Source organism: Ammospiza nelsoni, chromosome 2 (genome assembly GCF_027579445.1).
Source record: "Ammospiza nelsoni isolate bAmmNel1 chromosome 2, bAmmNel1.pri, whole genome shotgun sequence".
Lineage (NCBI taxonomy): Eukaryota > Metazoa > Chordata > Aves > Passeriformes > Passerellidae > Ammospiza > Ammospiza nelsoni.
In genome coordinates, this window is record NC_080634.1 from 112,397,642 (window position 1) to 112,414,558 (window position 16,917).

General features: G+C 38.4%; 1 protein-coding gene across 3 annotated transcripts in view; it reads left to right on the plus strand.

Moving 5' to 3' along the window:
* The window catches only part of USP9X (ubiquitin specific peptidase 9 X-linked), a 96,433-nt gene extending 84,322 nt beyond the window's left edge, over positions 1 to 12,111 (plus strand). For 2 of the 3 annotated variants that reach the window (XM_059465888.1, XM_059465889.1), the window contains exons 38-45: positions 371 to 500; positions 2,119 to 2,304; positions 4,014 to 4,234; positions 5,289 to 5,377; positions 7,731 to 7,887; positions 8,285 to 8,497; positions 8,969 to 9,064; positions 10,512 to 12,111. In XM_059465888.1, coding sequence (XP_059321871.1) covers positions 371 to 500; positions 2,119 to 2,304; positions 4,014 to 4,234; positions 5,289 to 5,377; positions 7,731 to 7,887; positions 8,285 to 8,497; positions 8,969 to 9,064; positions 10,512 to 10,646 — 1,227 coding nt within the window. In that variant the 3' untranslated portion in view covers positions 10,647 to 12,111. Of the gene's footprint in view, positions 1 to 370; positions 506 to 2,118; positions 2,305 to 4,013; positions 4,235 to 5,288; positions 5,378 to 7,730; positions 7,888 to 8,284; positions 8,498 to 8,968; positions 9,065 to 10,511 lie in introns of those variants that run through there. The other variant, XR_009417804.1, reaches the window with a different exon arrangement.
* Positions 12,112 to 16,917: the final 4,806 nt, after the last annotated feature.

Sequence of the window (16,917 nt, forward strand, 5' to 3'; positions counted from 1 at the left end):
GTGTTCTGTGTTGTGAGGTATTTGACATATACCTGAAGAGGTGATTGGGTTGTCTTAGTCTACAAAGTTAATAGTGGAATTGCATGTGTGTTTCTTGAGTATTCAGGCCTATCTGCTATTGGAAAAAAGCCCAGTTAAAAGTTTCTGTAACTATAATTTCTTGGACTTGCATAGTATTGATGGGAGTCTTACTCCCTGTCTGTGTCTTTTTGTCTGCATGAGACACTCAAGACCAGCTGCTGCCACTTTGGAGCTTGTATAAATCCCATACCTTGTAACCAGTTCTGTTCTCTGTCACAGTAAAAAGCAGAAACTAAATCAAGATATGATAGATTCAGCCACTAACAGCAGAACTTGTTTCTCTCTGTAGGCTTATGATAACTTAAGTTTAAGTGATCACTTACTGAGGGCGGTACTGAATCTTCTGCGAAGGGAGGTATCCGAGCACGGGCGCCACTTGCAGCAGTATTTCAATCTGTTTGTGATGTATGCCAATCTAGGTAAGCAAATTGCTTTTACTGACAGCACTGTAATAAACTGGGGCTTTATTGATGATCCAGTTACAGAGATAACAGCAGGAGGATCCAGTTTTCCATCCTTAGGCAGATTGTTATAGTTATGTGTCATATAAATGCTCCCTGGCATCTGTGTTCCTCCTCCTTGGAGTTTGGGGCTTCAGTCTCCCTGTCATCCGTGGAACATAAACATGAGAAGCTTGGGGCTGTAAAACAGTATCCTGCTGAGAGAGGATGGGGGTGAAACTTTATAAAATACTTGACTGTTGCTGTTTATCAGCTCATGCAGGAAGTAGACAATTTGAAAGGAATTTAATTTCCCATCTCCAAAATTAATCTAGACAATTGTGTTAATTTAATTACAACTGTAATGCCTGTTGCTTTCATATACTTTGCCTACCAAAGCATTCTCTGTCTGGCAGGTTTCTGTCATGACACCAGAGTAGAATTAGTGTCATGGCAGAGAGGAGAGATGCAATTCTTCTGCTCCATCTTCTCTTTTCTTCTTCACTAGCTTTTCATTGTCAGTGCAGATCAGGCCTGTGAGTGCTCTCCTATTCCAAGGCCAGATAGGAAAATAGAATTTTATTTGTGAGTCTGATCATTATCACAATCTACCCTGTAGAGATAAACCTGGAAGTACCAACACAGTAAACAGTTGTCCTTGTCTCACTACTGTTACCTGAAGGCTTCTGTATGAATGTAGAGTCCATTCAGCAAAAACCACAATAACATAATTTCTGCATTTTGTGGAAAAGATTAAACTGTCTGACATTTTGAGAAATCAAATAGTAGATTGTTCACATCAGAGCAAGTGAGAGGTCAGTTCTACAGAGGATGCAACTACAAAACTGTCTAGCATAATCAGAAAAAATGCCATTATAAAACCACTTACACTCCTCCTTATCAGAAAAATGGAAGGTAAAGCCCAGTTGTATTTTAGAATAAGACAGACTTGGAAATGTATGAAAAATCATTACTTTTATGCAAAATAAGCAACAGAATGCAAGAAGGGATGTAGTGAATTTCCTGGTGAGTACTTGTGTAGTACATGCATGGTATTCTTGCAGTAAAATCAGATGTAAGTTTGGATTTTTTGGTTTGGGGTTTTGGAGGTTTTCTTATTTATTTTGTTGCTTAATTTACATTTATTACATTGTGTGGCACAGTTAAAAATGTCTTAAGTTTGTGATTGATGTATCTAGGACATAATAGAAAAATAAGAAAACACACTGTGGGGGTTGTTTTTCCTATCCTGGGCCTCACAATAAAAGGATTAATTTATTGTCCAAAAGACTTCTCTGAGGCTTTGCTATTAACACAGATGCTACTTGTGCTTAGCTTAAGTGCTAATGAGCACTGTGAAGAAATGGTAGTAATTTACAACTCTCCTTCAATGTGATTTTTCACCTGTATATAATTTTCTTCTGCATCCTGATTGATTTGATTTTTTCCCCAGAAGGTATAAATGAGGGTTTAATAGAAGCCAAGAACTAAAAAGTTACAAGTCATGTAAACTCCTATTATTTTTCTTTTAAAATATTCTAAAAATATTTTCAGTGCCAGAAACAAATTTTTTTTTTCCATTCCCTGCCCCATAAAGGTGTAGCAGAGAAGACACAACTTCTGAAACTAAATGTTCCTGCAACCTTCATGCTTGTGGCTCTGGATGAAGGTCCAGGCCCTCCAATTAAGTACCAGTATGCTGAGCTGGGGAAGCTGTACACCGTGGTGTCCCAGCTGATCCGCTGCTGCAACGTCTCCTCGAGGATGCAGTCTTCTATTAATGGTACAGTGAATCCTCAGTTTGCTTTAGATCCAGTGACTAAACCAGTAAATGTCTTTTTGTGCATGTTTAGCTATTATTTATAAAGTGGATCAGCTGGAAGAATGTTTTCCATTTATGTTTAGCAGCTCCTTTCATTGAAAGAAACAAATCTGTTTGTTGTAAGCAAAACTGATTTGTTACACTAAAAAGACCAAAACAGAAATCTGTTCTGTATAAAATTACAGATATTTTATACTGCTTGGCTTATTCCTTAAAAATATAGGGAAATAATTAGTAAAGTAGGAGGCTGTTCATTACAAAGTAGCAGTGCTTTGAGAATAGTTCAAGCCCATTGTTGACTTAAGCTATTCTAAAAGCATTACTATTTTGTTACTATTACTAAAGAGTTGTCCAGAAGATGTTTTTATCCTGAAAAACAGATGACAGAAATAATCTGTACAGGAAAAGCACCACAGCAGGTTTTGAGATAACTGATAGTGCTTAGCACTGAAGAGATGTTGCATTGTTTTGGCTCTTGAATATGATTTGATGTTCACACTCAATAGAGCAAACAGCAGCCAGCGCTTCAATTTATGAAGGATAAAGAAACACTTAGAAATTGATTAACCACAGTGTAAATCATTAACATTTCCAATAGCTGAATAGAGTGAAGTTATTTTTGAGGAATGGTGACAGGATATTGGGCCATGTGGACTTTATAGCCTGTATCTGTACACGTTCTGCTAAGCATATTTTAGAAAACCTAATTAGAAATCTGTAGAGAAGCTATTTAATGGGAAACTCATTACAGCTTGATGTGTCAGGCTATAAAGTCAATAGGCTAGACTGTGCTGTAGTGAGATTAATGAACTGAAAATTTTATTGTGCTGTAATAAGCTTCAGAATCATGTGGCAATTTTGGTTGGAATTTTTTCCAGTGCATTACTTGAAGCTTAAACTGAAAAGGTAATCTACCTTTGAAAAACAGTTGTATATTCAATATATTAATAATATTATACTAAAAAATATTATTTTTATAAACTTTACTTTGACTATTAATTATTATTATTATTTACATAATAAAGTTATTTTTTCTTCAGCTTATGAAGCTAGAAAAGTTCTCCCTAGTCTTCTGGGCATCTTCAAGCAATAACTCAAAACACTGCTAAATTTAGGAACATCAGGAGCAAATCAACGGTCTTTCACTACACAAAATGAAGCTGACTAAATAAGATACATTAATTACAAAAGCATGTTTATTCTCTACACTCCAGAGATTCAAATGGGACTGTTCTAACATAGATACTCCCCTGAACACTTTTGCATTGTCTTGTGAAGTAGACAGATATTATGTCCCTAAAATATGGCTTGGGCTGTGTTACACAAGCAGTGAAGTAGATAAATGCAGGAGATAAGAGGATTTCTCTGAGAAATCTCAGTGAATTCTCCTCTGGCATGTGAATATGTCTCCAGCTGTTCTGCTTTGATTGTCACTGCATATTCTTATCAGAGAGGGAGAAGTAGCTCTCTCAGGCAGTAAGTGTCAAGCTTCACAAACATAAAAATTAGTTATTTCTTACTATTTTTTTTCAAAGAAAGTCAGCTGTTAAAGGGGGGGGGTGGTTTTTTTCCCTCTGTGTTCTTTGATGAGTTACACCAGTTTGTATTTTGGAGTATCTACACTGAAGGTACTTCAGCACCTTTTAATCTGTAATAACTGTTTATTCCAGGTAATCCCCCACTTGCCAACCCTTATGGTGATCCTAATTTATCTCAACCTATAATGGCACTTCAGCAGAACGTAGCAGACATTCTGTTTGTGAGAACTAGTTATGTAAAGAAAATTATTGAAGACTGCAGCAACTCTGAAGAGACCATCAAATTGCTTCGTTTCTGCTGTTGGGAGAATCCTCAGTTCTCTTCCACAGTCCTCAGTGAACTACTTTGGCAGGTAAAAATAAAAAGCTAGGAGAAAGATGGGAATAAAAAGATGAATGATTCTGAATTTATATGTGAGCATGTTGTACTAAATACTGAATGGGTGCTTGATAAATAAATTTCCTCAAGATGGCATCCTCTGTCAGTATTTACAGTCTTAGGTCTGTACATCACACTGGAGCACTGTGGGAAGTGCTCTGTGAATTTAGGGAAGCACTCAACCTTTAACAAGTCAGGAAGGATGTGTTAAGGGTGGAAAGTAGACTGAGGTGGTCTTTGTGTATTTCAAGAGCATCTGCTAAAACTTTCTGTCATTATTCATGAAAGAGATTCATAGATGACATGAAAAGTTGGAATAACTTCCTTAGATCTCCCTTGTATTTATTTCAAGTATGTTTGTTAAGTCAGGTTTTTTTACAAGTCTGCAGAACTTTTTTGGCTTCAGACTCAGCAAAGAATCTTTGATACTGTCTTATAATTCCATTGTAATTTCTGTAAGGTCAGTTACACTTTTCCACTCCAAATACAATTCTTTACTTCTGTTAGCCCCTCTTTATATTTGCCCTTTTTCTTTCATTTTCAGGGACATTTTTCTATGTCCTTTTGTTTGACACTTGAAAGATTCATAATACAAATCACTTCATTGATATTTTGCTGGCCATATATTTTACATTCTAGGATAACCTGTGAAACCAAGCTTTGTACATACTGCCTAAAAGTAGCAATATCAGTGAAAAGTGCCATTTTAAAATTTTTCTTTTCTAAAGGTATTTTTAAGGTACTTTCTTCAGCATGTCATGCTTGGGGCTTCAGATCAACTGTGTCAGAAAATCATAAAGACACATTTTTTCCTTTACAGAACCTACTGTATTTAAAAACAAATAAAATTAAATTGCAAACCACAAAATTCCTGACACAACCAACACTTTCTAGAAAAGAAGTGTTGTATCTAGAAATACCCTTTGAATTACAGTAAATTTCAAATGAATTGTGTTCTTGTATTTCACTGTGTAAGCTGTCTGCCTCAAGAAATGCTTTCTTGTGTTCTCTGCATTTTGACATTTTAGGTTGCATATTCATACACATACGAGCTTCGACCTTATTTGGATCTGCTTCTGCAAATCCTGTTAATTGAGGACTCTTGGCAAACTCACAGGTCAGTATATACCTGTACTTTTATAATTCAATATTGTTCTGTACAGGTTGTTTTTCCAGTGGCTCTGTTGCTAATCTTTTCAATATATTTGTTTTAAATAGGTATTAAATCAAAATTCACAGATAAAGCAATTTTTTGTGGTTTTATCTGAAATTTTGAGATAAGTACAATTTTTCATATTCCTTCCTATAGAGAAGTTTGCTATAAAGCCAAGATTTTTCACATAGAGAGAATATGCTGTTTAGATTAAACTCCCTGGTTGAACTTCTCTGTGAACTGCTCTGCTTTCATAGAAATGTCCCCTTGAGGTGGGTCAGCAACAGCCTGGGCTTGCTCAGGAGCACATCAGATGTAGGAGTGGTACCAGGACACACATGAAGTGTGAATGTGGGAGAAAATAATATTTCACATTTGGGTATTCTCCATATGATCACGTTTCAAGAGAATTGTAACTCAGCATATTACATATTAATCCAGTTGAAAACCTAATTTTTGTATGTCTACAGAATAAATATTTTGAAAGTTATTAAAATTGTAATTTCTGCAAATGCTATTTCTGAGAACAGTCAGTTTTTCAGAAGTTTAATACAGAAGTAGGTGATATAGCACAAATGTCATCAGTGTGCTACCTGTCAGTGTTTTACAATGTCACTGTTTCATAATAAGCAGTTTTAGGTAGTGTGGGATTTACTGAATCATTTCCAGCTCTATCTCATAGGACATTTGAAATACTTTCAGTGAGAGCACACTTGCTGGGTATGGGAGTGGACTCCTGTCTTTAGCTGTGGACGCAGACTGCTCATTTAGAATGTTTCCAATTGCCTGGGCTTATTTTAGGAGGGACTCAAAGGAGGTGCTGGTCTGGCTTAGCCACACTCCAAAATATAATGACTGAGTTGTAGGGATTTTCTTTATGGGATTTGCTATGCATATATAATGCAGTTAGCTTATATTATCTTCTTGATAAACAAATTATTCATGAACTAAGTCCACAGAATGCTGGAGGACAGGCATGTTTTAATAGATATGAAGTAAAACAATGGATTTTTAGGGTTGAACAGCAGGTGAGAAATCATGGAAATGGTTGTTTGGGATAATGCTGTATTTGGAATAGTGGTGTATGAAGGACATGGATTGTTGTGGTGTGGCTTTCCTAGAGAAGTACATCACTCCATGTCCCATTGTCAGGAGTAGCACTGCTCCATGGAATTGTGTTAGGCTTCCACAGAGGGTATTAAATGGCCAGCTCCAGTCATCCACTACTCACTGCCACTTCTAGCCATGGCTTGCAGTACTTGTCTCTGCCCTGTACTTGGTTTTGCTGTGATAATCAGAGAGTTTAATTATCTCATCCAGTAAAAAAACTCCAAAACCCAACAAACAACCACAAAACAGTGAAATTGTCCATTGTAAATGGTGTCTTGTAACTGCTGGGAAATGAGTCTGATCTGACCCTGGGCAGTGTGCATCCCTTGGGGCAGCTTGTCCTCTGGTACTGCAAGATCACTGCTGCTGGCCCTTGGCATCAGACCCACTCTCTTAAATTTCTCTTGATTTGACAGGTTCAAGTGCCAGGTTTGGAATGGTGCAAGTGCCATTAAATTAAATTAATTGAAATAAAGCTCATCATTGCCTTACAGATGGAGCCTGGGCTGACAGCTGCCAGGGATGTGAGGAAAGAGGGCAGTTGCTTTCCCTGCCATGAGTGTAGCTCTGTGAGACACCAGTGTGGGTTCTGTGCCCCTCTGACTCTTTTTCAAAGCCAAAAGTGTGTCAGTTCTCAGTTTTTGCACAGTTTCAGGGTAGCAATGAATTCCTCTGCCCTGTTGTAGAGCAGAAGGCACAGAAACTGGGCTTAGTTCCAGGGGATGCCCAAGTCCCTTATCCCGTGCACAGATATATGTACCACTCATTCCCCTTCAGAGGAGCTGCATGTAAAGGGTGTCTTTGAGAAACATAGCTGAGTGTAAGTAACCTTTCTGTGAGGATTTAACTGTTCCAATTCTCTGAGGACCTACTGGGTTAACAGGGCTGATTTGTAAATGCAGTAGATACTTTAGTAATAAAATTGAACTGTTAAAGTTTATTACTGTGACTAGAATTAATCATAATTACATTTTTTATATATCTTGTTCAGTTATATTTTTAGCATGTTTGGTAATTTTTAAACTAAGTTACATATATGACATGCCAGGTTAATTTTCTGATTTTTAAAAAACCCTCTTGACTAACACCAGAAGTCAGAACATCAGCTGTCCCTTTTGTAATTACATTGTATATAGAGCCTTAATTCAAATGCTAAAACTCTGTAATACTGAAAGTTTAGTCATTGTTTTGGTTTGGTTTTTTCTAGGATTCACAATGCACTTAAGGGAATCCCAGATGACAGGGATGGACTCTTTGACACCATTCAGCGCTCGAAGAATCATTATCAGAAAAGAGCTTACCAGTGTATAAAGTGCATGGTGGCTCTCTTCAGCAACTGCCCTGTAGCTTACCAGATCCTTCAGGTGATACCTTTTATTCTGTTTCTTGCTGCTTTTTTTCCCATTTCTGTGATTAAAAAAACCCAAAACAAACCCCACCATTATTCCGTTTTTAGCCCCTCAATTAAATTAAAACTTCCAGGGACAGTTCTTTTGAACCTTCTGTATGAGAAGGTCATTATAAGGGATTGAAAACAATCTGGTTAAATTCACACTCATTTGCAGTTGTGATGCAGCTGCAAATCTGCAGACTTCATTTCAAATTTGAAGTTTTCTTTGGAGAAAAAAGGATATTTGTGACTCCTTTAAACAGCAGCAGATCGGTTGGTGGTCTCTGACAGCTGATGTATAGGAAAGGAAAAACACTTCTGTTTGCAAGAACACAGGAAATAATTGTGATTTGTTCATTTTCTGTCTGCAGAGCAATGGAGATTTGAAAAGGAAATGGACCTGGGCAGTGGAATGGCTTGGAGACGAGCTGGAGCGTAGACCATACACTGGCAATCCCCAATACACCTACAATAACTGGTCTCCACCAATCCAGAGCAATGAAACATCAAATGGCTACTTCCTAGAGAGGTCACACAGTGCTAGAATGACTCTTGCAAAGGCCTGTGAACTCTGCCCAGAGGAGGTAAGGAATTAATTTGACTTTCAGTTCAGAAATTGAGTAAAATACTTCTGTAAATAATTAACCTTAGCAACAGTCTCCACTCATTTAAGAGGTAACACATTTCATGTGTACTTTATAAGTATGGATTTATATTTTAATTTTTCAGTTGTTATTACTGTTTCTGTAGACATTTGTCTCTTAGAGTATTAGCAGTATAAAATTGAAAGTGACCATTTGAAGTAGATTATGAATGGGTCTGTATTTCCAGTAATATATTGATAGAGGGAATTTTTATTACAATACAAGCTATAGGTGACAGGGTGGCGTGGAATTTTTCTCTGAAGGTCTAAAACATGACTCTAGCATTTCTCTGAATGTCTAAAGCATGACTCTAGATTGTCTGAAACAATCATTTGCATAGGATTGGTTTGAGCTAGAATAATTGTAATATGTTTTTAAGGAGTAAATTAAATGGGGTGTTTCAAACTTTAGGAACCAGATGATCCTGATGCCCCAGATGAACATGAGTCTTCTCCACCTGAAGATGCCCCACTGTATCCTCATTCACCTGGTTCCCAGTATCAACAGGTAAAAGCTCTGAGTTGAACTATTTATTCAGAGTTTCAGGTTTGCTTTTTGTTTTAGTATTTATGGTGACTTAAATTATAGGTATTTAGCCAGAAGCATGTTATTGTCAAATACCGTGTTTAGAGGAATAAAGGTACAGCTCCATTTCACCAGGAGCAGTTTCACCATCAGAGCTTCAAGTAGGAATTTTATCAGATCAAGGATTAATCATGCACAGAAAGGGCAGAGAGATTGATGTAATCACAGCCTAGAGCATACTGAATTTAGATTCTGTTGTTTTTCTTGACATTGATAATATTTTGTGAGCTGCTTTCTTGTTTTCAAATATAAGATCAAATCTCAAGGCCTGAATTTGGATAAGTGGAAGACTTTTGGAAAAAAAGTAGATGGCTTTGTGGCCATGTAACTCGTGCTATGAACAGTGATCTCAAAATTTTAAGTACATATAAAATCCAAATCTGTTTTTATGTTAAATGGCTACTTTGTTAATACTTTCCAGTGGAAAGCCAGATCTGGAAGAAATCATAACCAGGGTCTTCTTATAGAATTGACTAAATTATGGGATCCCTCACTTAGTAGCCATATTTTGTTCCAATTCATTTTGTATATTCCAAATCTGCTAATTTAATTTCCTTTCCTGCCCAAATCCATTTTCCCCTCCATCTTGCTTTCCTTACTTGATGTTCTCAGCAGAGCAGTTGGTAAGTCATGCAGATTTCCCCACTCCTTCCTGAGCTCCCGAGTTCAGACACATTCCATAACCTCACCATTGCCCTTGTTATGTGTTCACTTTCTTGCAAGAGACAGCATTTCTCACTAACACACACCCAATCCTCAAACTCTTGGTTTCTCCACAAACTCTGCAAAACAGTAGATAAATGAGGTGGTTTTATTTGCCAGATCTGTGTGTGACTTCTTAAATTGGGGCAGAGCATTTGTAGAAAACTGCTGGTCTAGGTTTCATTCAGTTCTGTAACATTGAGGTTTCCCCCTTAAAAATTAAAGTATGCAGCATAAACACAAGGTTGCTTTTTCCATTGTTTTAGGGAAAAAAGTCAAGCTGGTTGAATCTGTTAATAAAATATGTGCACAGTGTAATGTGGCAGCACATAGGCAACCTCTCTTGGTCTCCTTTTTTCCTTTCTTGCTGCTTTTGCTTTGCATGTAATTGTTTGTGATTCAAAAGCTGGGATTACTGTTTCACGTGATCCTTTTATCTTTACAAGTTGAAAGTTTGTTTCCCTTGTGTGTAAATTTGCCAGGTAAGTGAAAGGTGTGACTCAGAGGAATGAAGCAGCTGGGATGTGTGTTCATACCATGTGGGTACACAAGAAGTTGGTGTGCTTGAGGACACTTCCCAGTGGTCTGAGTGGAGAGGGGGAAAGCAGGGAGTCAGGAGACAGCCCACAGAGTTAAATCCCTTTGAAATGTGTGTGCTTTGTTGCAGAATAACCACGTGCATGGACAGCCATATACGGGCCCGGCAGCACACCACATGAACAACCCTCAGCGAACCGGCCAACGAGCACAAGAAAACTTCGAAGGCAGTGAAGAAGTGTCCCCGCCTCAGACAAAAGATTAGTGAAATGCACATAATCAATTAACTTGCTCCATCAAGACTGTGCACCCAGGCCTTACAGTCCAACTTTTCTCTGTGTCTGGCTAATATTTAAAACTAGAAAAACTATTCCTAATCAACATGGAGTGGAGAGTCTATTCACTGTCTTATCTGCAGAAAATTGCTGTCAATATATAACCCGCCTGCAGTGGAAAGTGTATAGTGTTTTGTAATAAATGGCCTGATGCTAATGTGTAAATGGCAAAGGTGTATATAGTATATTAATGTTTGACTGTTAATTCTTGAGCAAGAAACATTTTTTTTTTTGTCTTGATGAGACTCACAGATCTACAAAAACAAAAAAATAATTTCTTGATATATCTGCTGCGCTCTGCAACCAGTGTTGCCTGCCTCATGGCAGTTGGATCAACTCCTTTACGAAAAAGCCTATCCATGTCAACCACAAAAATAGTTTCATGTTAATTCTTTGCCACTGGAGTCGATTTTACTATGAGCAACGTAATGGCTGGTAACCTTTTAATTATTTGGTTGATGTGGAAAATTGGTGATGTAACATTGTTTCTAGATCTTTTTTCATTGCCTTTTTCATTCTGGTATTAGGTTAATCACTTTGAAGCTATAGTTATGCTGTAACATTTAGCATGGCTTCACACCAAGTTAGTGTAGCCAATGAGGGGAAAAAAAAAAAAAAAAACAAGCGTGACAGCAGTTGTCCCAATGTGACAACTGTATTGCTCAGAACTTCTTCTTCTTACACCTAGACTATAAAATGGGGAGGGAAAATGTGACAAACAAGTGGTTTTCAGTTTCACATATGTTCCTCACATCTGATGTTTGACAGTTCTCTCTCTGGGTGGGATAAAGAACACTTAGTTTTCAGTAATAGGAATTTAAAAGATTTAAAACAAATATGCAAAAATTTGCTATGCCAGGATGCCTGGAGCATAATAGACTGTATTTGGTGTGCTTGTTTTGTTTCTTTGGTAGAGCTTATTAGATAAACTTCTAACACTTTCCTTCTACTGCATCCCAGTGAAGTGGAAGTCAACAAAATCACAGAGTACTTGTGAGTGCCACTGCACCAAGTTAACTTGCTGGTTTTCTGCTCGTTCACAGTTCTACTTGAAAGCGAGAATTGTCTTAGCTCTTTATCCATTATACAGAAAATCTTAACATTAGAAGCAGGGTTTAAATATAAAAGAAACTACTGGTTAGTCAAATACAATTCTGAGGTATCTCTATTCCAGAATAAACATTTGTTTAAAGACTTAAAGAAACGCATCAGTAAATACTGTATTTAAATGAAAATTGGTAACTTGAATGTGTGTAATTTTTTTGGAACCTGTCTAAAAACCAAATACCCCTGCAAAACAGATACAGCCCACCCTATACTATTTAAATATTTTGCTGTTTTATTTTATAGAAATTATTTTGCTGAATTCACAAATAGAATTTGATTTAAGAAGAATGTTTTGTCCTGTGGTGTGTGTTGTTTTTTGGGGTTTTGTTTTTTAATGGACTGCACAGAAAGGTGAATTCTGTGCAGTGGCACTATGCTGAATTCTGGAACAACAGTCACATTGAGATTCTGTGCACAAAAAAAAAATTGGCCCTCAAGAATAAAATAATCAGGACAATTACACTGTAAAAGTTTCTTAATGTGATTTATCTTGTACTTTTTGTATGTTTTTATATATACATATATATATTTAAGAGCACAAGCTTGATGGTGTTTTTTACAAATGAGTTGATAGAAACAAAGCTGCTTATCAAATTAAAGGTCTGTAGTTTTGAAATGAACAATGGAAAATTCAGTCCAAGTGCATTCTTAGGCATTTAGTGTAACAAGGGAGAGACACAGAAGATTTTTGAATATGCTGTGTAGCGATGATCACTTTTATGCTTCCATGTTTTTCCTAGTGCTCAAGTTAATTCAGATTTTCTTCATAGTTTTTTAGTAATACCATTTTACCTGGATTTAGTACATTTGGATAACGTGTTCCCATTTATGTTTGGGGATGCTTGTTGGAGGTTTTAACTACAAAAATTCTACCCTGAGTTCTCAAGTTGAAATATTTATTTGGACCAGTAATTGTTAAACAGGCTATCTCAGAGGCGATTATTACGTATTTTGTACTATATAGGTAAAATATATAATGTGCTAGTTCAGCCTTGCCAAATGTGTTTGCTTTTAATAGTGCAATGATTGTAGAGACATGTCAAACCTGTGACACTTTAAGGCTGTGGCTTTCTCCAGCCATACCCAGCCCTGCCCCAGAATTGGGAATGGCTGCAGTGGCAGTTGTTTTCCAGGCAGCAAACTGAGGATTTTGTGCATCTCTGTGACATGAAGAAGGGTAAACCCATATTGTTTGCTGCAGCTGTTGCTTTTTTAACAGGCAGCTCCAGTGTAAGGTGCAATGTTTTCTTCACTCTGGGCAAAACCAGTTTGAATTGTACTTCTTAACAAATACTGTACAAGCAAAACGTTTGATATGCACGTTTCTGTCGCAGCATTTTGGCAGGGGACTCCAGGCACTGCGCCTGGCGATACCTCCTTGGTGATGGCACACTCTAAAGCAGTACCCCTCAAAGTGCCTAAGATTCCATTCCCCCATCACTGATTTCAGTCCTGTTTTCTGTTTAAACAGTTTCTAGGGAATCTCTGGTCTTCCATAAAATGAGCCAATAAATAGTAAAGCAATTCCTCGTGTTCCTGGCGGTGTAACGTGGAATACATAGAAACTGAAAATCCATGGGTGATGTTGAGTCAGGGTTAGTGTGTAGTTTGACCTTGGGGGAAATCCATAACCTTACTGAGCAGAATTTCTCCATCTTGTACATTTGGCTTGTGGTTGTTTAGTGACTAAATTCAGCTTTTAACACTTGCTACTGCCAGTGTTAAAAATAGTACAGCCATATATAAAAAGAATTCAGTCACTGTTTGTGTATCAGTAAATGTACTATGTTTTGGTCACAGAGTTGGTCACCTGCACCTGTGTTACCCCTTTGACAAGAAGGAGATGGCTCAGGGTTCTGTCAAAGCTTGTTTGTCCTGCAGGACCCAAACTGGTGGGAATGGACAAGCAGAACAGGACTCTGCTTGACTTGGAATTTTTCACATTATTTTCCCAGCTGACTACAAGCTCTGAAGATTTGAGTTCTCTGTTTTTCAAGCTTGTGCATCTTGCTGAAATCGAGCCAGAAAGAAATTAAATTCCCCCATTGATTTTTTTCTTTTATTTTTCTGACTGAAACTTTAGACAACATGAGAGATTTGTGTTAATCATATTTGCTATTATGCCTTCTCAGCCACTCTGTTGTGCCTAGCTTGTGTGTTTTAGCATATGTGTCATGAAAAAGCACTTACAGTTCCAAAATTTCCTGTATATTTCCTGAGATCCAGGAGAGAATGAGATTAGCCATTCTGCCAAAGCTAAAATGGGCAAAAATTGGCTGCTGTAGCAATTTACTTCATTTTTGATTTCAATAAATTTCGTCTACCTCTTAAGTCTTTTGCCAGAAATGAATAGGCTGATGAGCTGTGTCAGGGCAAAGTGGCTCCATGTTTTTGTTGGTGTGAGTTCCAGTTACTGGGCATTGCAGGGAAGCTTTCAGTGCAATGAATTTAACTAAAAATGAAGATTGACTGTATAAATTAGAGGAAGAAGTAGCCTGTTGGGGAATTTGCAGAGTAACCAATTAAGTATTTAAATATCTTAGTTAAACCTTAGTAGCCCACACTCTCAAATCCCCATTGAAAGCAAATTCTCTCCCCCATGACAAAAGACACACCATTATTTTTGGGAGGGTGAGATGCTGATGCCAACCTCACATTTCTTAGGACAGGTGTGGGATTTTCCCATTTGTGGCTCTGCTCCAGCACAGCATAATCAGACCACAGTGATTTTGGCTCTTTGTCTTTTCACTTTTCATGCCCTCCATCATGTTCATGACACCACTTTCCCCCAGCCAAAAGGTTTGGGAGTGAAGTTGCAGCTGCCCTGCCTAGAGCCAGCCAGAAGAGGCTTTCTGGGAGCAGTGGGAAGTGTCTGGCACAAACCAGGAGCTGCACCAAACCTGGTGCTGTAGTGGCAGAGTGGAGGATCCCAGCTGCTTCCTCCTGCAGCATTCCTGCTCTCCTTGCAGGTGTGTGGTGGGAAAGGTGACTCCAAACCTCTCTTTAGAGCTCTGAATTCTCTCCTGGCTGGCAGCTGGGCTCACAGTGAGCTGTGGGTGCCCCCTGTGCCATTCCAGGCTGTCCCTGTCCCTGCCCAGTGGGTGCCATGTCAGCACAGCCCTCCTTGTTCCAGACTGCAGGAAGGGCTTTACCCCAGCCTGAGCACTGTCCCTTTTCACACTAGAACTTCCTAAGGTTCTTACCACGAATTTCCTTTTATTCCTAAGGGATAAAAGTCTCCCCTGGGCTTTAAGTGTCCAGTAACCATTCCTGTTCATTATTCACAAGAGCAATGCACAGCCCCACCCTGCAGTGTCTGTCAGGGTAGGCTGTGTCTGGAAGGGTGCTGACAAGAGATTCCAGCATTAAATTCAGACCTCTCCATCCTGCACTCTGATTTTCTAACACAAGTTGTGGTGGATCCATGGATTTCAGCAGCATTTGTGCCAGTTCAGTTGATCTCAGCACTGTAAGAGTGGAAGTTGGTGATGTGTTGGGGTCAGGCCAGCTCAGTCAGTGGGTGGCACACAAGACAGAGCTCTTGTTTGCAGACAAATCAAAACAAGCACGGGGGGAATCAGTTTCTGAAGGAGAAAAACACTCCTGAATAAGGGCTAACTTTTAATCAGATTTTTAAATACCCAACTCTGTATTTTTTAGCTTTAGAACTCCTTGAAGCCACTTTTTGATAATAAAACTGACCTACAGGCTGTTTCCTTGGAAGAATTTAATATAGCCTTAAATCACAGCAGCACAATTCTGAAATGACAGGGTCATTGTTCAGTGGTCAAAATAATGTGCAAAAAAAAGTCTTCTAGTTTTTAACCATTAGATAACCTTGAGTAAAGAAACAAGAGGAAAAAGGTTCCATGACTTCATCCACAATCTGACCATAGCAAAACATCCAGTGCAGGGAAATAAGATCATTCCCTTCTCTGTTTCTATAGTATTCAAAGTGTCTGATAATGTTAAATTTTGTTCTTAATTTGCAACTGCTGTTCCAGTAAGTTGGTGTATTTTACCCAAAGTGGTGTGAGCTGCACAGTCTGCATTTGCAGTGATGTCCCCTTTTAATCCACACCAGAGCAAAATGTTTCAATGTTTGGTTTTCCCCTCTAAGCTGTTCCCTGATCCACATTTCTGCTGTGGTGTTGCACTGTCCCTGTTTTCATACAATGCCCAGGGCTGGATGAATGCTTTCCAAGTGTGGTTTCACCTGAGCCATTAAGTGAGCAGTTCTGTTCCTTTGCTGTAGTGATACCTCTGTAGGTGCAGCTTTTAAAGGTATTATTGGCCTTTTTTGTAGCTTTATTTATTGAAAAATGCTTCTTGTCCCTCACTCTTAAATTCCTGTCCATCATTTATTGTGGTTCTTTCTTACAGAGTTTTTCACTCTGGGTTGCAAGGATCATTTTTATATTCAGTATTTTTGTATTTTCTTGGAATCAAATCCCTTCACTTGCCATGATGGTTGTTTACCTACTGTTTTTACCCACACCTGCAGTCCTGCTGTTTGCTGCTGCAAGAAAAAACCCCCAAATTTGCCAGGCAGCCTGGAGCCTTTCACAGTGCAGTAGCAGCAGCCACAGCCTTGACCAGGTGGGCTTTGTCATCTCTTAAAACTTCTCATTTATGTGGGGTAGGAAAGCTTTGTGCTACTGATGGCAGTCTGGAATTCTAATAGCATGTAGCTTACTGGTTTTCTTTGGTTGGTTGTTGTTAGGGGTATTTTTTCCCTTCATTTTCTATATTGAACAATTCTACAGGCGAATAAAAGCAGTAGGTTTTGCTGGAATCTACTCTGGAAAAGAAGGTTGGACACTTAATATACTTGATTGTATTTAAATATCTGGTAGGTGCTTTAAAGTCCTCAGAAGGTCTTCTGGAAGCAAATTCCAAAGCTTAGAAAAGTGAAGATTAGTTCTTCAGGACTTACTGATACTCACCAATTCTGTCTGCCTGCTGTGCATGACTGAGGACAGGTGAAGCAGCAGAAATGGGAATATTTTGCTGAAGGGAGAGGTCGTGCTGTGTGAAATCCCTGGGGAGCTGGAGCTGTGCTTTGCCTGGCCCCACACACCCTGCTGAGCCTTT